The sequence below is a fragment of the Mesoplodon bidens genome (assembly GCF_964165515.1).
Source record: "Mesoplodon bidens genome assembly, chromosome: X".
Lineage (NCBI taxonomy): Eukaryota > Metazoa > Chordata > Mammalia > Artiodactyla > Ziphiidae > Mesoplodon > Mesoplodon bidens.
The window spans coordinates 46317764-46341144 of record NC_138163.1 but is presented as its reverse complement, the minus strand read 5'-3'; the positions used below and the strand labels follow the sequence as shown (position 1 = coordinate 46341144).

At 37.9% G+C, this 23381-nt stretch overlaps 1 protein-coding gene across 1 annotated transcript in view; it reads left to right on the top strand.

The window, feature by feature from the left end:
- Positions 1-18738, top strand: part of COL4A5 (collagen type IV alpha 5 chain) — a 237607-nt gene extending 218869 nt beyond the window's left edge. The window contains exons 43-51 of the mRNA XM_081223198.1: positions 2732-2804; positions 2941-3012; positions 3833-3961; positions 4785-4883; positions 10266-10478; positions 15102-15279; positions 17163-17277; positions 17625-17797; positions 18641-18738. Of these exons, the coding sequence (XP_081079324.1) occupies positions 2732-2804; positions 2941-3012; positions 3833-3961; positions 4785-4883; positions 10266-10478; positions 15102-15279; positions 17163-17277; positions 17625-17797; positions 18641-18722 (1134 nt within the window). The 3' untranslated portion in view covers positions 18723-18738. The remainder of the gene's footprint in view (positions 1-2731; positions 2805-2940; positions 3013-3832; positions 3962-4784; positions 4884-10265; positions 10479-15101; positions 15280-17162; positions 17278-17624; positions 17798-18640) is intronic.
- Positions 18739-23381: the final 4643 nt, after the last annotated feature.

Sequence of the window (23381 nt, the reverse complement as noted above, 5' to 3'; positions counted from 1 at the left end):
GAAATGGGAGTATTTGATGAGGAAGGGGGTGTGGCTGCTTGCATTCCAAATGAGAATTCCAAATTGCATTATTTTAATTAGCATTTACTGGTCAAAGCTCTTGACTAAGCTATGTGTGTGTGTGTGTGTGTGTGTGTGTGTGTGTGTATTTATTTATTTATTTATATATGAGAGCATTGCATGTGGAGGAGTAGTCCTTCCATAGAGAAGTAATCATGGTGAGTGTGGGGATATTTTAGACTTTGAAATTAGATAGAGTTAGGGTCAGATTTCAGCTCCTCTGTACACTTCTACTTTGTGTCTGTGAGGAAGGCAGACAGACACTTTGCGTTTCTGTCTTTACCTGTAAAAAGAGAATAATAGCATATCCTCACGTCTGTTCATGTGTTTTCCACCTTGGTTTGAGTGACCCAGAAAGTCACATACTTCTTTATGGATCCTCAAAGCTTCCTTCCTTCATTCAGGAGGATTGCTGTTAGATTTTGCAGCCAACAGGGTCTGGGCTCAGTCTTTTAACTCTGATGGCTGCTTTATAGCAGAAAAAAATATCTAAAGAAATTGTCCGTAAAGCTTTCCAACAGCTAACCATTTTTTCCTGTTATCACTATTCTTCTAGACATCTAGACTTAAAATTTTAATCTTCTCTTTATTCATTCTCTACTCACTTCCTACCTCATTCATTTCCCATGTCCTTCCAGTTCACATGTCACTATGCCTGATTCAAGACTACTGTCTGATACCAACATTTTATAAATCTGGTATTGTCGAGTTCTGTTCATTTCCTTTCATGCAAGTTCTTACATTTGCACTTTTCTAATTTTTGTTTGGAAATAATGTTAAACTTATAGGAAAATTGCAAGAATGGTGAAAAACCACATTTACCCAGATGAACCAATTGTTAATGTCTTGCCCCATTTGCTGTCTGTATGTATGCTGTGTGTGTATGCGTGTGTGTGTATAATTATGTATTTTTTCTGAAGTGTTTGAGAATAAGTTGTATCTATCATGTCCCTTTATCACTAAATGCTTCAGTGTGTAATATTTCCTAAAATTAAATATATTCTTTTATATAACCATAGTACAGTTCTCACCTTCAGGAAATTGAGCATTGATGTAACATTTTTATTTCTGCCCACAAGTTCTAATTGTATCAATTGACTTAGTAATATCCTTTATAGCATTTTTCCTCCTCCAAAATAGGATCCAGACCAAACTATGCATTGCATTTAACTGTTATATCTCTTTATTCTCCCTCAATCTGAAACAGTTTCTAAACCTATTTTTTTCGTAACCTTGACATTTTTGAAGAAATTTAGCCGTTCCCATTTAAAAAACAAACAAAAAAGAATGTTTCTTCTTTTGTCTGCTGTTTCTTCATAATTAGATTCAGGTTATGCATCCCCAGATAGAATACTCCATGAGTGGTGTGTTCTCAGATATGGAGGCCCATGATATTCATCTGCCCTTCATTAGTTATGTTAATTTTTATTATTATTTTTTGTTTTCTGCGGTACGCGGGCCTCTCACTGTTGTGGCCTCTCCCGTCGCGGAGCACAGGCTCTGGACGCGCAGGCTCAGCGGCCATGGCTCACGGGCCCAGCCGCTCCGCGGCATGTGGGATCTTCCCAGACCGGGGCACGAACCCGTGTCCCCTGCATCGGCAGGCGGACTCTCAACCACTGCGCCACCAGGGAAGCCCTAGTTATGTTAATTTTGATCTTCCCATCAAGTTGTTACCTCGTTTCTCCACTGCATGGTTACTATTCTTCCCCTTGTAACTAATAAGCAAAGCTACAGGAAGACACATTAAGATAATGCAAATATATATACTACTCCACGTCAAAATTTCTCCCTAGATATAATATCTATTTATGATTTTTGCCTCAACTGTTCAATACTGTGATAGTGGCAACTACCTCCACATATACCACTCAACCCTACTGTAAGCAAGAGCCTCCCTTCTCTTCTATTTACTGTCTATTTGTTATCATTATGGACTCATAAATTCTCATTCTCTTCAATGATTCATAATTTTTATTCTATCATTACTTATTTTGATGCTCAACCTGTCCTAGATTTGGGAGCCCCTTCAAGCTGGATCCTGTGACTTTCTGACATGCCCTCCATTTTAAAGTTCTTTCTTACTTTTGGGCATAAGATGTTCCAGCCTTGCCTCTTTTTCATTACAACTAATAAGAGCTTCATCGTTCCACACTTATTTTCCCTTTAGATCCATTCTGGAGTTATTTTCAAATCTTCTTCTTCCCATAGTTTTCCTGGTCCTCAAACCCAATTAATTAATAAGCCCACTATATTTTTTTGCTTAGCCTTTCAGACTTTATCATTTCTTAGATTCTAATTCATGCACTTACCACATAAGGGCTACACTAAAAAAGAAGTGCCTTTGTTAATCATAGTAAAAGAATAACTAAATTTATTAAGTATACATCATATGCCAATCAGTTTTCTAAGTACTTAACATGAATTATCTCATGTAGTCCTCACAACAACTTCATGGAGTAGATACTATTATTTTCTGTATGTTAGAGGTGAGAAAATGATGCATCAAAGAGGTTAAACAACTCAAGGTCACACAAGCTAATAGGAGGTGAATTGGGTTTTGAATTCTGGAAGTCTGACTCTAGAGCCAGTGCTACAAATCGCCACCTATGCTCTCACTTCCTTCCCTCCCCCCAACTTTTTTCTAAAATTAATGATTTTATTTATTCAGGGTAATCCTGGCCGGCCAGGTCTCAATGGAATGAAAGGAGATCCTGGTCTCCCTGGTGTTCCAGGATTTCCAGGTATTTGAAGGGGTGTTTGGAAGTTTCCCCCTTTACATTAAACTCCTTTGGGAGAAGACACCCATTTTCTGATTTGGCTGGGTAAAGGCTGTGGCCCTGTTGCTTTGCTGTGCAATTGTGTGCACCTTCTTTGCAGGCATGAAAGGACCCAGCGGAGAACCTGGTTCAACTGGCCCTGAGGGGGATCCAGGACTTATTGGCCCCCCAGGTAAGAGTTATTTCTGGAGCTAGTTATACCTGATACTTGAACTCATTGAAGAATTTGAAAGTTTGCATTCTGCCTTTCAACCAAAACTTTCAGAGTCTCAGTCCCCAACAACTGGGGGGAAATAGGTAGGACTCTCTCTCTATTAACTAATCTTATCAAGCTCTCTGTTTCAATAATGTATTATCAGGAGCAGACCTTTTAAGTTTAAGGTAGATGCAGGACCAACAAGAATGCTTCAATGAGATTTTTATTGACCTTTATACTAACTTTCCCATATTCATTTGAATAGATCACAAGAGCAAGTCACATAAGTATGTTTGTATATCTTTAATATGAAAAGAGTTCTTTTTGCTGAGAGACTTAAAGAGGTTTCCTGTAAACTGTGAAACAGAGCATCTACTAAATTCCTCTACTAGTTAGTTCAGTGGGTCCCTTGACAAGCACAACAAACAAGAACTGCAAATGATATTAGAATCAGAATGGACTCTACAGCAAATAGAATTGTCTAACCTTGACACCAGTGTTCACAGATTTGCACTGGATTAGACTTTCTTGTAACCGAGTCATGATTCAAGGCTTGAAAATTGAGACAATTTGCCTAATTTGTCCATGGACCCTAAGAAAATTATTTATTTTTTCAGCCTTTTGGGGGAGATAATGATAATTTTCCCAAACAGATTTCTGTTGGACATAGCAAATTCCAATACATGTAACTTGTTTCTCTCAAACCAATTCTTATTACGATCTGAAGTTACTTTGGCATCCATTCTTTCTGACCTTTCTCTTCCCTACCTTCAACTTCATGTGCTTTGCCTCTTAGGTCCCCCTGGATTACCTGGTCCTTCAGGACAGAGTATTGTAATCAAAGGAGATGCTGGTCCACCAGGGGTTCCAGGCCAGCCTGGATTAAAAGGTCTACCAGGACTACCAGGACCTCAAGGTTTACCAGGTACCTTTGTAGATCATCTTTTTAAGCCTTATGTATTTGAAAATATTTCCCTCATTCTTCTTTCACTTTTTAGAGTTTGTCTCTGACAATAGGAGTCTCAGCAACTAGTAGAATACCAGACCACCAGGTTCCATTTCCTTTTCTCCTTGAAAATGTTCATTTCTCATGCCCTAATTTCTTTTAGGCCCAGTCCAATTTCTTTTAACTCCTCTGGCTATCCTAACTTGAATGATTAGGTTAATGTTGTTAAAATCTCTATAATGAAATTAATATGCATTTAAGATATGGTGCTTTCTCTATCCCAACCACAAGAAGGATAGAGGCTGATTTGGTGGGCTATCAATTCCCCACTGTGAGGCCTCCTGATTTTTAAACTAAATCCTATCTAGTTGGCCATTTAACTCTATGCTTGCAGCCAACTTTTATTAAAAAGAAAGCTAGAAACTAACTTCAGTCTTTCTGTTTTATCAGGTGGCTTAATAGCAGTCTTTTCATAAATAAAGTGTACCAGGCAGTAACAGCCTTGCCTATGGTGAGATATATAATAAAAGTTGGCCTTGTGCTCTATCTTTTTCTGAAGGCAAGGAGAACACAACTGCCATATTATGGAAATCTCCACAGAGGCAAATGAATTGTTTAAAGTTAAAGCTAAATCCTTGTCTGCTTCTTTTGTCCTGGGCTTGAGCTGTTCCTTTGTTTATCTAAATTAAAGACAAAACCAGATTATGAATTCAGTGACACTCGAGGACCTAAGTGTCCCAAATCTATCTGGATGTGGATTTATTCTACCCACATTTGAAAACCCTACTTCATTTTCCTGTAGGTCCAATTGGCCCTCCAGGAGATCCTGGACGCAATGGACTCCCTGGCTTGGATGGTGCAGGAGGGCACAAAGGAGACCCAGGTTTACCAGGCCAGCCAGGTGAGATGTGCTGCTGATACTAGTTTTTAAGTCTGGGGGATCTCTGGACATACGGCCTCTGATTGAAGCTGTGAGAGCCTCCTCTTGAGAGAGCATAGCTAGGTGGGGAGTCTGTTGCTTGGGAAAAATGGGATGACACAGATGTGCCAGTATAAGAGAAGCATAGAAATGTGGTTTTTATTTATGTGTTTAGAGCACTGGAAAACCCAGCTTTTCCTCAAAATGAGGATTTTCCAAGTACTCACTGTACTTAACTGTTCTGATAATTTTCAATATTTTTTGAATAAATTTATTTATTTTATTTATTTATTTTTGGCTGTGTTGGGTCTTCGTTGCTGCGCATGGGCTTTCTCTAGTTGCAGCGAACAGTGGCTACTCTTCGTTGCGGTGGGTGTGTGGTCTTCTCATTGCGGTGGCTTCTCTTGTTGCGGAGCCTGGGCTCTAGGCACGTGGGCTTCAGTGGTTGTGGCACAGGGACTCAGTAGTTGTAGCACACGGGCTCAGTCATTGTGGCTCGCAGGCTCTAGAGCACAGGCTTAGTAGTTGTGGTGCAAAGGCTTAGGTGCTCCACAACATGTGGGATCTTCACGGACCAGGGCTCGAACCCGTGTCCCCTTCATTGGCAGGCAGATTCTTAACCACTGCCCCACCAGGGAAGTCCCTCAATATGTTTTAGGTAATCTAAATATAACTTTAAATAATATAAACATAAAGGTTTGTATTGGTAAAAACTAGCAGCGGCAACAAGGCACATTGGTGATAACTGTGTTGCTCCTAGAACCAACACCCTCCTGTTTCATTAACTGTATTTCTAGGGAAGAAACAAGTTAGTGCCATCTTCATCATATATATGGGCATTGCTGTGAAATTCCCCCAAATGAAAATCTATACACACGGTGGCCAAAGGCCTGTAAATAGAGAAATTTTTTATTTTTTTTTATTTTTTTAATTTTTTTTATTAGTTTCTGCTTTATAACAAAGTGAATCAGTCATACATATACATTTGTTCCCACATCCCTTCTCTCCTGCGTCTCCCTCCCTCCCACCCTCCCCATCCCACCCCTCCAGGAGGTCACAAAGCACCGAGCTGATCTCCCTGTGCTCTGCGGCTGCTTCCCACTATCTATCTACCTTACGTTTGGTAGTGTATATATGTCCATGCGTCTCTTTCGCTTTGTCACAGCTTACCGTTACCCCTCCCCATATCCTCAAGTCCATTCTCAAGTAGGTCTGTGTCTTTATTCCTGTTTTACCCCTAGGTTCTTCATGACATTTTTTTTAATTCCATATATATGTGCTAGCATACGGTATTTGTCTTTCTCTTTCTGACTTACTTCACTCTGTATGACAGACTCTAGGTCTATCCACCTCATTACAAAGAGCTCACTTTCGTTTCTTTTTATGGCTGAGTAATATTCTATTGTATATATGTGCCACACCTTCTTTATCCATTCATCCTATGATGGACACTTAGGTTGTTTCCATCTCCGGGCTATTGTGAATAGAGCTGCAATGAACATTTTGGTACATGTCTCTTTTTGAATTATGGTTTTCTCAGGGTATATGCCTAGTAGTGGGATTGCTGGGTCATATGGTAGTTCTATTTTTAGTTTTTTAAGGAACCTCCATACTGTTCTCCATAGTGAGTGTACCAATTCACATTCCCACCAGCAGTGCAAGAGTGTTCCCTTTTCTCCACACCCTCTCCAGCATTTATTGTTTCTAGATTTTTTGATGATGGCCATTCTGACTGGTGTGAGATGATATCTCATTGTAGTTTTGATTTGCATTTCTCTAATGATTAATGATGTTGAGCATTCTTTCATGTGTTTGTTGTCAGTCTGTATATCTTCTTTGGAGAAATGCCTATTTAAGTCTTCTGCCCATTTTTGGATTGGATTGTTTGTTTTTTTGCTATTGAGCTGCATGAGCTGTTTATAAATTTTGGAGATTAATCCTTTGTCAGTTGCTTCATTTGCAAATATTTTCTCCCATTCTGAGGGTTGTCTTTTGGTCTTGTTTATGGTTTCCTTTGCTGTGCAAAAGATTTGAAGTTTCATTAGGTCCCATTTGTTTATCTTTGTTTTTATTTCCATTTCTCTAGGAGGTGGGTCCAAAAGGATCTTGCTGTGATTTATGTCATAGAGTGTTCTGCCTATGTCTTCCTCTAAGAGTTTGATAGTTTCTGGCCTTACGTTTAGGTCTTTAATCCATTTTGAGCTTATTTTTGTGTATTGTGTTAGGGAATGATCTAATCTCATACTTTTACATGTCCCTGTCCAGTTTTCCCAGTACCACTTCTTGAAGAGGCTGTCCTTTCTCCACTGTACATTCCTGCCTCCTTTATCAAAGATAAGGTGACCATATGTGCGTGGGTTTATCTCTGGGCTTTCTATCCTATTCCATTGATCTATCTTTCTGTTTTTGTGCCAGTACCATACTGTCTTGATTACTGTAGCTTTGTAGTATAGTCTGAAGTCAGGGAGCCTGATTCCTCCAGCTCCATTTTTCGTTCTCAAGATTGCTTTGGCTATTCGGGGTCTTTTGTTTTTCCAAACAAATCTTGAAATTTTTTGTTCTAGCTCTGTGAAAACTGCCAGTGGTAGTTTGATAGGGATTGCATTGAATCTGTAGATTGCTTTGGGTAGTAGAGTCATTTTCACCTTACTGATTCTTCCAATCCAGGAGCATGGTAAATCTCTCCATCTATTTGTATCATCTTTAATTTCTTTCATCAGTGTCTTATAATTTTCTGCATACAGTTCTTTTGTCTCCTTACGTACGTTTATTCCTAGATATTTTATGCTTTTTGTTGCAATGGTAAATGGGAGTGTTTTCCTGATTTCACTTTCAGATTTTTCATCATTAGTGTACAGGAATGCCAGAGATTTCTATGCATTAATTTTGTATCCTGCTACTTTACCAAATTCATTGATTGGCTCTAGTAGTTTTCTGGTAGCATCTTTAGGATTCTCTATGTATAATATCATGTGATCTGCAAACAGTGACAGCTTTACTTCTTCTTTTCCAATTTGGATTCCTTTTATTTCCTTTTCTTCTCTGATTGCTGTGGCTAAAACTTCCAAAAGTAAGTTGAATAAGAGTGGTGAGAGTGGGCAGCCTTGTCTTGTTCCTGATCTTAGTGGAAATGGTTTCAGGTTTTCACCATTGAGGACGATGTTGGCTGTGGGTTTGTCATATATGGCCTTTATTATGTTGAGGAAAGTTCCCTCTATGCCTACTTTCTGTAGGGTTTTTATCATAAATGGGTGTTGAATTTTGTTGAAAGCTTTCTCTGTATCTATTGAGATGATCATATGGTTTTTCTCCTTCAATTTGTTAATATGGTGTATCACATTGATTGATTTGCGTATATTGAAGAATCCTTGCATTCCTGGAATAAACCCCACTTGATCATGGTGCATGATCCTTTTAATGTGCTGTTGGATTCTGTTTGCTAGTATTTTGTTGAGGATTTTTGCATCTATGTTCATCAGTGATATTGGCCTGTAGTTTTCTTTCTTTGTGACATCCTTGCCTGGTTTTGGTATCAAGGTGATGGTGGCCTCGTAGAATGAGTTTGGGAGTGCTCCTACTTCTGCTATATTTTGGAAGAGTTTGAGAAGGATAGGTGTTAGCTCTTCTCTAAATGTTTGATAGAATTCGCCTGTGAAGCCATCTGGTCCTGGGCTTTTGTTTGTTGGAAGATTTTTAATCAGTTTCAATTTCAGTGCTTGTGATTGGTCTGTTCATATTTTCTATTTCTTCCTGATTCAGTCTTTGCAGGTTGTGCATTTCTAAGAATTTGTCCATTTCTTCCAGGTTGTCCATTTTATGGGCATAGAGTTGCTTGTAGTAATCTCTCATGATCTTTTGTATTTCTGCAGTGTCAGTTGTTACTTCTCCTTTTTCATTTCTAATTCTATTGATTTGAGTCTTCTCCCTTTTTTTCTTGATGAGTCTGGCTAATGGTTTGTCAATTTTGTTTATCTTCTCAAAGAACCAGCTTTTAGTTTTATTGATCATTTCTGTTGTGTGCTTCATTTCTTTTTCATTTATTTCTGATCTGATCTTTATGATTTCTTTCCTTTTGCTAACTTTGGGGGTTTTTTGTTCTTCTTTCTCTAATTGCTTTATTTGCAGGGTCAGGTTGTTTACTTGAGATGTTTCCTTTTTCTTAAGGTGGGATTGTATTGCTATAAACTTCCCCCTTAGAACTGCTTTTGCTGCGTCCCATAGGTTTTGGGTTGTTGTGTCTCCATTGTCATTTGTTTCTAGGTATTTTTTTATTTCCTCTTTGATTTCTTCAGTGATCACTTCGTTATTGAGTAGTGTATTATTTAGCCTCCATGTGTTTGTATTTTTTACAGATCTTTTCCTGTAATTGATGTCTAATCTCATAGCATTGTGGTCGGAAAAGACACTTGATACAATTTCAATTTTCTTAAATTTACCAAGGCTTGATTTGTGACCCAAGATATGATCTATCCTGGAGAGTGTTCCATGAGCACTTGAGAAAAATGTGTATTCTGTTGTTTTTGGATGGAATGTCCTATAAATATCAATTAAGTCCATCTTGTTTAATGTATCATTTAAAGCTTGTGTTTCCTTATTTATTTTCATTTTGGATGATCTGTCCATTGGTGAAAGTGGGCTGTTGAAGTCCCCTACTATGAGTGTGTTACTGTCGATTTCTCCTTTTATGGCTGTTAGTATTTGCCTTATGTATTGAGGTGCTCCTGTGTTGGGTGCATAAATATTTGCAATTGTTATATCTTCTTCTTGGATCGATCCCTTTAGAAAAATTTTTTAAATAAGCTCAAGTCGAGTGGCCAAATGGAGAATGGGAACCAGTGGTAGATTGAAGTTAGACATTTTGAAAAGTTTCCTTAGAGTACCCTACCTATTCTCTAAACAAAAAGTTATGCGTGAGAATAATTCCCCAGACAGATTCAAAGGAAAATGTTTATCAGCACTGAAGCTGGCAGGTTGATGACAGCCACACCCTACCTCTCTCGTTGATGAACAAAACAGCAGGCTGAAATTTCATCATGGGTTTTGCACTCCTTTAGTACAGCAAGAGACTAGATAAAACAAACCCCCCAAATAAGCATCACTTTTTCCCATCTAATGTTCCATTCCCTCAGTATTTATTTAGTGCCTAATGTCATCAACCAATTTCAGAAGAAAAAGAATACATTTAAATCTCTTTGAGGGCAGGGACTGTATTTTATTTATCTCCAAATCCATGATATCTGACAATGCCTTTGTAGACATTCTATAAATATTAACTAATCAAACAAGGTCATAATGTTGTGTCGATAGCCATAATAGTGAATCAGAGCTTACTTAATTTGTATACTGATGATTCTTTGGAAATAGGTATCCGTGGTTTGGATGGTCCCCCCGGGCCAGATGGATTGCAAGGTCCTCCTGGTCCCCCTGGAGCCTCCTCTGTTGCCCATGGATTTCTCATCACACGTCACAGCCAGACAACAGATGCACCACAATGCCCACAGGGAACTATCCAGGTTTATGAAGGCTTTTCTCTCCTGTATGTACAAGGAAATAAAAGAGCTCACGGTCAAGACTTGGGTGAGATAATCAGCATCTTATTTCTTACTATGCATTTTGTTTTTGTTTTGAAAATCTTGTTGGGTTCTAGAGTAGCCTTGGCCAAAGTGTCTCTCTCTATTCTTTTGGGGCTTCCAAACTGAAGATCATGTCAAGGGCAGCTGAATATAGTCACTATAAGTTTTAAATAAACAATATTTAACTTTAAACTAAAAACTTTAATTAGCTAGTGTGAGGTACAATTCTTGGCCTAAAGCAAGGCAATTGGAAAGGGCCATATGTACTTTTGTTAGCTTAGTTATTGAGGAAACAGATTCTCTGGGCTCTCTATAGTATAGCAGCTGCTTAAGTGGGCAGTGTTCGTAACTCATGGGAGATAGTTTCCTCTTTTCTGACACTGGTCTTTATCAAGTTAAAGATAAGTGCTGAAGAGAATCTTGGTTTCTAGATCAAAGAAAGTAAGGTCATTGCTTAATTTTGCTAGTTCATGAATAAGCTCCTTAGCTTTATAAAGTGTTATCAGAGTAGTTTAAAGCTGTACAAAGCACCATATTTCCATATAGGCTCCACTTCATTTAATGTGTTCTCATGCATCTTCTCTATGCTATAGGGTGGGCAATTTTGTTGATGGGATGAGGCTGGACAGAATGACTTTCAAGACCTCTTCCAAATCCCTAACATTTCTTTTTCTGGAATTCTGACTTTTCATTTTGAGGCCCCATTGTTTGACCTGGGGCTGCCTATTTTAGAAATCACTATCCCTCTTACCTCCATAAAGACATTTAAGAAGTTAGTCTAGGTCTCCAGTTTCTGGGGTCTCCATAGTAAGAGACCTTCTGAAGTCTCTTTACCTGGGCCATTCTCTGAAAACAGTTCTGCAGCAACAGAGACCTCCAGAGGTCTGCTGTGCTCACTCTGTTCCAGGGCACATGGCCACACCTGCCAGGCACATCTACCTACATGGAAGCCAGTAGTCACAGATCATTTTAAAGAGCCTAATAAAGTAGGAGTTTGCCCAACAACTTTCTTCTTTCTCTTCTATTTCTCGTTTTCTCCTTTTCATCTTTCGTCTGCTACTTTTCCTTCTCTCTTTTGCTTTCTTTATGTACCATCTTTTTCTAATTTTAGAATCGACAAATCTTCATTGTGAAAATACTCTTATCTTTTAGATAATTTTCTCTAATTTTTCTCCCATAAACTTTTTTTTCTTTTCTTTCTTTTTTTTTTTTGTGGTACTCGATTCTCTCACTACTGTGGCCTCTCCTGTTGTGGAGCCCAGGCTCCGGACGCGCAGGCTCAGTGGCCATGGCTCACAGGCCCAGCCTCTCCGCGGCATGTGGGATCTTCCTGATCTGGGGCATGAACCCGTGTCCCCTGCATCGGCAGGCGGACTCCCAACCACTGCGTCACCAGGGAAGCCCTCCCATTAACTTTTTCTCCTTTTAGTCCATTCTCTCTTTACTGTCAGAGTCTAGCTTATTCCCATAATCAAGCTTATAATCTTCAAATCTCTAACCTATCAAGTGAATAGAAAGCATTAGAAGTTTTTGAACATGATGAAATTCACAAATGTAATGCAAAGAAAAAATGGGATCTCTTACCCTGTATATCACTATAACTTTTCAAAATGTGTGTATTTGGTCAAACGAGACCCATCATGGTATGTATTCAGACGAAGAGGCTATAAACTGGCCCTGACTCAGGTACAGCTTATTCCTCAGACATAGGAAGGCCATGATAGGGCCCAAGATCCCAAGTGTGATACTGGATTGCAGGGTCTATGCTAGAGCTCACTCAAGGATCAAACTGGAGATATCTTGATGGCTAAGCAAAGAATAGTTATAGGTTTGATGTTAAGGAAACAATCACCTGATTAAGTAAATACATAGTCTCTGCTGGATTAGTGAAAGGATTATGGTGTATAAAAAAGAGGGTGGAGGAAACACACTGAATACTAAAACCATTCTGTCTGGGAGAAAAAAAGCATACTAGGAACCATTAGTCTATAGTTTTAATAGAGGCATTGAGAGTTCATGAGATCACAGTCTCTTTGAATGTTTAGAAACTGTAACCAGAATTCTGCAACATTATGGGTAGTCTACAGCATAAATACAACCAAACACCCATGTTCTCATCATTATGGGCATTCCTTTTATGCACATCTTCCTTTTCTTTCTGAGACCAGGGATATTTCCATCTCTGTCCCTGATTAGTAATGTTAGTTTTATTTTTAAATTACTTTATAATTTAAAAGTACTTTCATATTCATTATCCAATTTGATTTTCACAACTATGATCAAGAATGATATAGGACAAGTATTGTATTTTTCCACTTCACACACCCACACGCACGCACACACACACACACACACACACACAAACTGGCTAAGCGGTTAAGTGACTTATTCAAAACCACACACTCAGAAAGCGATGGAGATAAGAATTGACTCCAACACCTACCAATTCTTTTTTTTTAATTGAAGTACAGTTGTTTTACAATGTTGTGTTAATTTCTGCTGTACAGCAAAGTGATTCAGTTATACATATATATGCATTCTTTTTTTATTCTTTTCTATTATGGTTTATCTCAGGATACTGAATATAGTTCCCTGTGCTATATACAGTAGGACCTTGTTGCTTATCCATTCTATACATAATAGTTTGCATCTACTAACTCCAGACTCCCAGTCCAACCCTCCCCAAACCCCCTACCCCTTGGCGACCACAAGTCTGTTCTCTGTGTCTGTGAGTCTGTTTCTATTTTGAAGATCGTTTCATTTGTAACACCTACCAATTCTAAACCCATTCGTTTTTCAGTTGTCAATTTTGTTGTTTGCTCTCACATGACTTTGAAATCATTCACCTCTCTGAGCCATTTTTTTCTGAAAAAGTATAAATTACAATAAATCAATGATATTCAACCTGGGGAACTTTTGAAAAGGTTCCTAGCCCCATCCCAAACCTATTATATAAAATTTCCCAGTGATTCTGACAGTCTACCAGTTTTAAGAATTATTGGTCTTTTGTCAGTCACCTTCAGCCTGAGATAAGCATACCCCTTTGGATACATGAGGAATTTCCAATGCATAATTTTAAAGGACTTAGTTTACAAATCCTCAACTTTCATATGTACTTTCTCCTAAAGTCGAACTGCCTGTGTATGTGCTTTGGATAATCTTGTTTCCCACATCCCCTTTCACTACCACCCATCTCCCACTTTATAAAAGACTCATACTATGGCATATTGCCTTGAAACATGAAAACCTCTAGGGGACATATTCAGAGGAATAATTCAAAATAATGGCTTTGTTAAAGTCTCCATTAGCTCGGGCTCTAAAATTCACTTCTAATCCATCTCATTAGGAAATGCATTTCCAATAAAAGTTTTCTTTTAATGTTTAGTAATTATCAAAATGTATAATAAACTATCTTTTTGATCAATGTGAATTAGTAATTATTATGATGATGACCATTCAAAATAAAATATTTACCATGTAAAGCCTTAGGGTCACAGAAAGTTTTTAAAAGTTACTTTAAATTTTTGTTTCAGAAAACTATGATTGGTTAATCAGTAAAAGACTTTCAAAATAAAAAAAGTACATTAGGATAAAACTGTGTGAGAGAAGTGGAATGGAAATATAATTTCCAAATACAAAAGGAGCACTGTATAATTTCCAGTTATTAAAGATGAGTTTATGCACTTTTCAAAAGGTTTATTGTTAGGTTTCAAATACTTACATTGGATACATTTAAAAGAGTGATGTCAAAGTTTGTTTTTAAATATAAATATTCACAAAACACTACCAATGACAGCTGACAATGTTGAAATGTGGTTTGCAAAATTCCAGGCTCCGGTATTACAAAGTATAGAAAGGTGGGTTTGAAGCCAAGAGACAATAACCAATAACTTAATAACTGGCACAGTATCAATTTAAACTTCTGATGAAAAATTTGAGATGTCAACTTAAAAATGTGTGAGGGTGGTACATCATTTTTCATCATTCTTTTGTGAGTAAATGAGAAAAGAATGGCCTAATCACTGGTAGAGATAACCTCTATTGCCCCTACCAGCTCAGAAATTTAAAGACTCTAGTTCCTTTCCTTTTTTTTCCCCTTACGTTCTTCCTTTCTCCCTTATTTAATTTTTTCCTTTGTATTATTTACCTGCAAACCTGTCCATGGTTGCTGTGCATATTAGTCAGCACTACAGTTTTCCCTAGGCTTAAAGAGATTGTGAACCCACGTAAGACATCGACTGGGGATGTCTTGGAAGAAGCGAGGACAACCTGGAGAGGAAATACTGATATGATATTGTAAGGAATCAGTGTGTGCCTTTCACTCGTCTACAATAAATTACCCAATATTCTCCGTAAGACACCATTGTTTATAAGATGCCTCACCAGTTTAGAAACAGTGTTGGGGAGTATATAATAAGCTACCACAATAAATGTCTACATAAGTTGTAAGATCTATCCTGATTTTAGAGATGTAAAAATATGAGTAAATGTGTATCTTATAACTGAAGAATTAAAGTGTATTTATCATCTAAGAGATGGGGGAAAGTTCCTCTTTGAAAGGTTGTTAGTATGTTCGAAGAAACTAATCATCATGACATTTTTTCTTTTTCTCCCCATTTCTTCCCAGGAACGGCCGGCAGCTGCCTTCGTCGCTTCAGTACCATGCCTTTCATGTTCTGCAACATCAATAATGTTTGCAACTTTGCTTCAAGAAATGACTATTCTTACTGGCTCTCCACCCCAGAGCCCATGCCAATGAGCATGGAGCCCCTGAAGGGCCAGAGCATCCAGCCATTCATTAGTCGGTGAGACACTGGTATACCTTTGATTCTTATCAATCTCCAGTTAGTTTAGCTAGTTAGTTTAGCTAGTTAGAAATGAGTCCAAAGCTAATAATCTGATCATATTCATCTCAGGTTAGGTAGAATAGAGGTGCCTTTATTATACTCAGTGCAGTATGTAGTTTGATCCATATTTATCAGAGACCTACTTTTGACCAGGACCCATGATAGACTAGTGCAATATACAAAAAAAGCTCACAGTCTAGTCACTAGGCAAATATATGGAAATTAATATGTATCAGGCTTGGGCTAAGTGCTGCAATAGATCCAGTAAAGTGTTATGAAAGCATTGGGAAAGGGATATTTAATTCCAGCTAGAGAAATCTGAGATGACTATATGGAAGAAATATGTTTTGAACTGCTTAGCCCTTGAAGGATGTAAAGGACTTAAGACACAGGCATTTATAAGGGAGAAAGGCATACTAGGTAGAGAACATTGGAATGGGTTGTAGACAGATATGTCTAGAATGTAGTTTCTAAAAGTTGCAGAGGGAGAAGAGATCAGAAAGTTAGCTTGGACCTGGACTGTAGAAGGCTTTCAATGTTAGGTTTTAGTTTGGAATTTATTTGGTATGTAATGGGGACATCTGAAGTTTTTGAGCTTACAGGGAAGATTACAGAAACATCAATGTATAACATGGATTTCAAAGGGGATAGTCCAGAGGTAGAGACCAGTTAGATTGAGAATATCGCTGTAGTCCTGGTAGGAGTGGATTGGAACTCTCAGTAGGGTACATGTATCACATTAATAGAATAAATAAGATTTGGCATGATTAGTTATGGGAAGGAGAAAGTGGTAGCTGAGACTTGGCGCATGAGTAACTAAGAGGAGGGTGGTGCCATTAATAGAGATTTCCTAGAGTGTTGCTACATTAGAACCCTAGTTTAACTCGACCTCCTAGGCATGTTAGATATTGCCATTTTCATTCTGATCATGACCCAATTGACCTAGGAGTCTAGTAACCATAAAGGGTGAATCATTGGAAACTCTAGTTTCTTTGACATTGAATATAAAGGTTAAACCTCATTCAGCCTCTCTTAATAGCAAATTCATGGTGCCCTTTTCAATATATTTGCCCAAATCCTTTAGGAATTCATTTTTTTGTGTGTGATTTTTTTTGTCAGTCCCAACCTTGGGAATAAAAGATCCCCTAAAGGCATTCCCTATTTTGTAGATAAACTTTACCAAATTGGTTTAGTCATATTTCAAAAGGTACCCTCGTGCTCTTTACTAAAGATTTGGTAGACTCAGCTGTATTTTACTTGATTTTATAGATTTAAGCCACATCTCCAAGTGCCTGGGTACTTGCCCAGCATTCTGGATATGTTGTACTTCTACAGATATGGCCAAATGGTTAATAAGTATTCTTTGGGCCAAAAATAATGGGTGGGAATTAAGAAAGTGTCTGTTTCTTGTCTTTTTAAGTTTACTAGACATTGTTCTTACCACAGTTTTAGCATTACTAAATGTCTCCCCTCCAGTTGGGCAGTTTGACAGCAAGTAGTATGTGCAGTACACTAAGCCAAACTCTTACAGCAATTATGACATTGACTATAGTAAGTATGGATACAAATTTAGGGCAGAATAGAAAATGAAAATGCTATAGCAGTGGTTCTTTAGTTTCTTTTTAAAAAAGCTTACACTTTTCATTTATAACTTTATTATGTATATTGGGAGGCTGGGCTTATGCAAAAACAATTCTCAAAGTGCATTTTTCTCCTCTTTTTCTGAGCACTGAAGACACCTTAATGGGCTTTTATACCAGGAAGCCTTCCAAAGAAGAGGGACTGCTATTTCCCATATGCTTACTCTGTAGATTGTGTTCCTTCTGCCTTTCCCTTACCAGATGTGCAGTATGTGAAGCTCCCGCCGTGGTGATTGCAGTTCACAGTCAGACCATCCAGATTCCCCGTTGTCCTCAGGGATGGGATTCTCTCTGGATTGGTTATTCCTTCATGATGGTATGCAGCACTCTTCCTTGTCTTTGTCATCAAAGCTGACTGTCCGTCATATCTACATTTCTATCTAATATGAGGAATCCCTATCATTTATGTAGTAAGAAGCTTGAACCTCATATAGCTTCTCTCCAAGCACTGTGTTCCCTCTCATACATCTGCTGGAACATATTTTCATAATCTGCCTGTTTCTTTTGTTGGATACCTTTGGTGTGGATACTGTTCTGTTACCTCTGGCTCTAGTTCCTTCACTGGCTTTGAATTTTTGGCCCAGCTCAGCATATATCTTTGGATATTCACTAGGGTATCATGGCACATGGGTATTGTGGCACATTTTCCCTTGTCTTTTCTAGCACACAAGTGCAGGGGCAGAGGGCTCAGGTCAAGCCCTGGCCTCCCCTGGTTCCTGCTTGGAAGAGTTTCGTTCAGCTCCCTTCATTGAGTGTCATGGGCGGGGAACCTGCAACTATTATGCCAACTCCTACAGCTTTTGGCTGGCAACTGTAGATGTGTCAGATATGTTCAGGTAAGGTGCTTATGTATGGCTTTAGTTTAGGTCCTAAGCTTCCTTCAGAGGTGCTAGCGAACAGAGAGGAAGTTCATGGATGGTTTATACCCAACAAATGTTAGGAATTTAAAGGACCATGTTGTTTATTCTTTCTTGTTCTCCTCATATACCAGACTCAGGTCAGCAAAGCAGACTTGGCTAATAATAGGTATATGTAGTTTGAGATGGCTTGGTAATAATTCTTCAAAAGCAAAACAGAGCAAGGAAAGGTTATGTGACCTGTTCAATAGCAAGTGAGCAACTGAAGCCACCCCAGAAATTGAAGCAATAATCTGTGTTGCCTTCCCCAGTCCAGTAGTCTCCTTTCCCAGAATGTTTTCAAGGCTCTCATCCAAGTGTTTGAATGAGTAAGATCACATATGATACATGGACCTCAGGATACTTTATCCTACTGGATTTTTTTTTCAATTTCAATTTATTTTTATATGTTGCTTCTTTTGTTATCATTAATATTTTTCTTATGTATTATCTTTATGTAATTGTTATGTGTTATGTATTGTCATTTATTCATCATCAATTTCCCAGATCCCTCTCATTCTAGGACTATTAAAAAATGTATAAGAGAAAGAGAGGGAGAGACAAATAGACAAGGGTAATGGCGGCAGGGAGGAGCATCACAAAAATACCTATGACCACTAATGACTCTTAGGCTATAGCAGTCATTGCGTTAGATTGCATTGCTCAAAAGTTAACCAGTAAGTCATCAGAAGAGCTACTGAAACACAAAGAGAATGTTTACATATGAATTTGAACCAAATACCAGAAAAGGCTAATCTGATAATCTTGCTTCTTATTTCCCAGCAAACCTCAGTCAGAAACGCTGAAAGCAGGAGACTTGAGGACACGTATTAGTCGATGTCAAGTGTGCATGAAGAGGACATAACATTTTGAAGAATTCCTTGTGTGTTTTTAAATGTGATACATATATATATATATATATGTGTATATATATATATATATATATATATATATATATATATATATATATATATTCCCAGGATGCAATGTCTCACTCTCCCCAACTTTACCACTGCTGCCACCGATGGTGCTACTATATATGACCAGGAGAACATGCTGACTAGTAATCATGAAGATTCAAATGTACCTCAGCAATGTGCCAGAGCAAGGTCTCTATTATTTTTCTACAAACAAAATAAGGAAATGAATTTACTTTTTGGGTCCAGAATGACTTTCCCCAAGGATTATAAGATGAAGATTATATATTTTGCCCAGTAACTAAAATGGCACGTTAAAAATTCAATTAAGAGAAGAATCATACTGAGTAAAATAAAAGACTGCAGTTTGGGGGAAGAATTATTTTTCATGGTGCTACTAATCCTACTGTATCCCAGTTTTTTAATATAAAAGTGTTAAGCTTATTTTGCTCTGTAAGTACAGAATGTGTATATTGTGTAAACAGCCTTTTAGCTCAAAATGTTGAGTCATTTAGATGTGACCTGACATGAATCACTCTTTACAGAAAACTTAGGAAAACCTAGAATACAAACAGCAAGAGTTTATATCCATGTTTATCAAAGTGAGAAAATTTATATTCTCGTATCAAGTTATTACCAAGAGTGAATATAACTTGAGTTTTATCCCCTAAGTTCTTATTTGACTAAAAAAATAGGTCATTTTTAGTCACTTTAATCAGAATTTTAAATGTACATGTTACATACCAAATTATAATATTTAATGAAGTAATTTCTCTTTTGCTATATTCTCCAAGACACTCTTAACACTAGATGCCCCCAGCTTTGATGTTTCTTACATCTTGTTTTTGCTCATCCCTGACTGGGCAAAGTTCTCCCAAATAATTTTGAGAAACAAAAATGTATTTAAAAAATGACAATTCTTTTCCCTGTGCTTTTTATGTAAGAATTATTCTTTTGTGGGCTGTGCTTGTACAAGAACTGGGAAGACAATACTTAGTCTTCTCTCTTCAATTACAAAGCCAATTGATGTTTCTTACTTTTTTATTTTAAACATTTTATTATAAATAGTCATAAGAATACCTTATTTCCCTAGCTGTCACCTTCTCACTTAATGTTTTTTAACTCACCAATATCAATTTAATTAAAGATATCATATGTTGTAAGGATGGTTTGTTGTGTATCTCTTCAGCCTATGTGTAAAAATCTGCTCATTTACAGATAGACTACACATCTGCACATCAACAGGTAGTCTGCCTTCTCAGAGAATCATTTAGAGCAGTTCTAAAGCAAAAGGAGTTTCTGCAGACTTTGATCACTCTGATACCTGATAGGAGACATAGTAATGTACTTTTTCCAATGAAGAAAACAACTCCTTGGAAAGTATTTTTGAGGTAATAAATTTATTAACAACATTGTGTTGATGTCTGAGAAAGGAAGCAGAACTACTTTCTATTTTGGGAAGAATTCATTAATAATGTTTAAAGCAGATTAGTGAGTTAATATTCCTAATGATTAAGAATGAACACATGTAGCTCTCTAAAATCGTTGAGGACTTGCCTCTATAATAAAGTGTGTATTATAGCTAAGATATGAAACAGCCAAATGATTTTGAGAATTTTAGACCCTAATGTGAACCCATGTAAAAACTAAAGCTTAGAGTCTATAGTGGTAAAATTTAGGTTCTAAATAATGGTAGATCATAGTGCTGATTGCTCATAATACTGTTGATTTCAAAGCTAGCCAATTGCAAATTCTAGCTTTATTTTCCCATGAGCTACACACATGAAAAAACTAACAGGTAATTGTAAGTGAAAATGCCATATTACATCCCATACATTTTTCTATACGCTGTACACCTGAAGGTTGCTCCTTGAGTCACAGCTGCAAACACTGATTCCAGAGGTTTTGCTGTTTGTAGCTCTCCCTCTCATGTTTAGCTGGTTGAAAACCTTGGCTCAAAAAGAACCTCCTAATATTTTATATTTTAGTAGTTGCATGTGCAGCTGGTCTTTGTATTTCTTAAATCCCATAACTATCCCCAGCCCTGCTTTGTTGTTTAAAGTACATGAACCCAGTCCATTCCAGGATCTTAATGTTGTTGACTCACCCTTGCCACTGAATATTCAAAGATTATTCTGATGTAACTGCTCTAGTAGTTACCTATAGTGAGTTTTGCAGTCAAATACAGTTAATGGTTTTCCCACATAGGCAGGCAATGAATGAACTGTTCTGCCTAATCAGATACAAATAGTTATTACATGTACCAACCAAATGAGATATGTGTGTGTGTGTGTGTGTGTGTGTGTGTATGCCACATTGCTATCACACTCATCATCTCCAACACTTCCAAAAGTGTTTTTACTGGACACCTTGTGATTATACAATGTCTTTTCTCACCTGGGCAAATTTGAAAAACACTTTCTATTTCTTATGGTGCCAGTGAGGTTCTTTGCCTCAGTTGGCATGTTTAATTGAAATCTCACTGGTCATGCCAAGTCATCAGAAGTTTATTCATATGTTAATCACAAGAGGGCACTATCGCCTATAAAAATAAATCAACATGGGAAAAAAAATAAATGTCAGCATGTATTTGTTGAGCTCATTGTTGATGAGATTCCTTGTTTTAGCTTCATGTATTCTTTCATCCTCATAAAGATCAACAGCAAGTATTTTAAGAGGTGGCCCAGTTACCCAGTATCTGCATCCAAGATAAGGGACAGCTTTGCTGTCAAAGATTTTCTTAAGAGCCTGATTAAGAGTTGGCTCTGGTAGTAATTCCTGTGCCTCTCAACACAGAAGCAAATGTCCCTGCTCCCCTATGCAGCCACTTTTGTTTGGCCAGGATTTCAATTGGCTTCCTTAGCAGAGAAGCTCTGTTCTCAGACTGGACTGTAAAAACACCTTCATCCATAGGCAGCTCCAAAATAAATTGAATAATATTTTTAAATCATATGTCATTTCCATTTTACAGCAGTGGTTTCTAGAGTATATTCAGGATGTTTGGAAGGTTTTTACCGTAGAAGCACTCGTAAGTTGGGACATGGAAGGAAAAAGTTGAGCTAGGCCTGTCTCCCAAGTTCCATAACAACGAATGTTCATTAGATACTTATTAGCTGTAGGGCACCATAATAGATAGGAATCCAAAATCAACTCAACCAGAAAAATAGGTAGTCACTCTAATATATACTCCTAAGAATAGGTATGCTGTTACTACCAAATCTAATTCTAGGCTGGACTAGGACAGATCATGAGGCTTTTTGCCAGCAGTAGCTGTCTGGAGAAAGCTGGCTCACGAACCCATTCTCTAACACATGGGCAGGCTAAAATCACATTTATGTAACCGTTATTCTCTTTTTTTATGAGTAGACAGCATGCCCAACACCTGACCCCACAGGATGACGAATTGCTGATATCATACCAATTCATGCCACATATCTTCTGTTTTCCAGATTCACATTGCATTCTTCACCCTGCTTTCTGTCCCCGAGGGTTACTGTGCCCTCTGGCTTCTGCTTGGGTTCAACCAATGCGATTCTCCAACAGGATAGCAGAGTGATGCGCAAGACTGAGATTAGGGTATTTATTTTTATGGGGCCTCTAGGGTCACCTCAGGTTGACTTGTACTCCTCAATTGAATGTCTCTGCTCCTCTCAAGATGACCTGTTCTTCTTAATTATCTCCCCCTCTGATTGTAGTAACCTCTTCTCATCCCTTCAGGTCTATGTTTATGATGACGAGTCTGCTGTTGCTGTGCTGCTCGCCCTGGATTCCTGCATTACCTTTTGTGGTTTCCCTACAGACTCCCTATATCTTTCTAATTAAACTCTCCTCAGACTATCCTAATATAAGTGTATTGTATGTTGTTGATAACCTGACGAATGAGCAACTGCTTCTTGTTTCCAAAATCTGTTGGAGGTGCTTTATTCTGCAGGTGGCACAATGAGGCTGAATTGATAAAACTGACATGCATGATTAGCATCTGCCACTGTGTACTGAGGGATAAGCCAACAGAAATGACTTAACATCACTTAATCTAAGTCCTAGTTTACCAAGCTTTATTGGAAGCTGTGTTCCAAGGTTCTTAGGGTGAAACGAGGCAAAATATATTTGTTAATCTTACATTATTTAACTTTTTTCAAATATTGTTTCACTGGATCTCTAAAGAATGCATCTTGACTTCCCCCAAGGTGGTCATTTGGCTTGCTTCTTTCTACTCCGAATGAAGATTCTCAGTTGGCAGACTAGATGCTAAGCACTGGTAACTGATCCCTGAACCCTGAAAGCTCCAGAAAGAAAACTCCTAGTAGTACTACTTCCACCAGAGAAATCTGCCAAGTCAGGTGTACATACCTGTAGTTAGTTAAAAACCCCAAAGTACTACTAGGCCAAGAAATAGACAATTTAACTCACCTAAAACAAGTGGTGTTCTAACTTCAAGAGCCCCTGTGAAAGATGAGCCAGCAGAAATACTTCAGATCTGCTTCCCTGTGTTCATCAAGGGTACCAGAATGAATACTTAGACTGGGGATTATGGAAGATGCCATAGTCTCTAAAGCCAAAGGCAGTCTGAGACTACTTGTAAATTTCAACCAGGGCCACATGGAGCC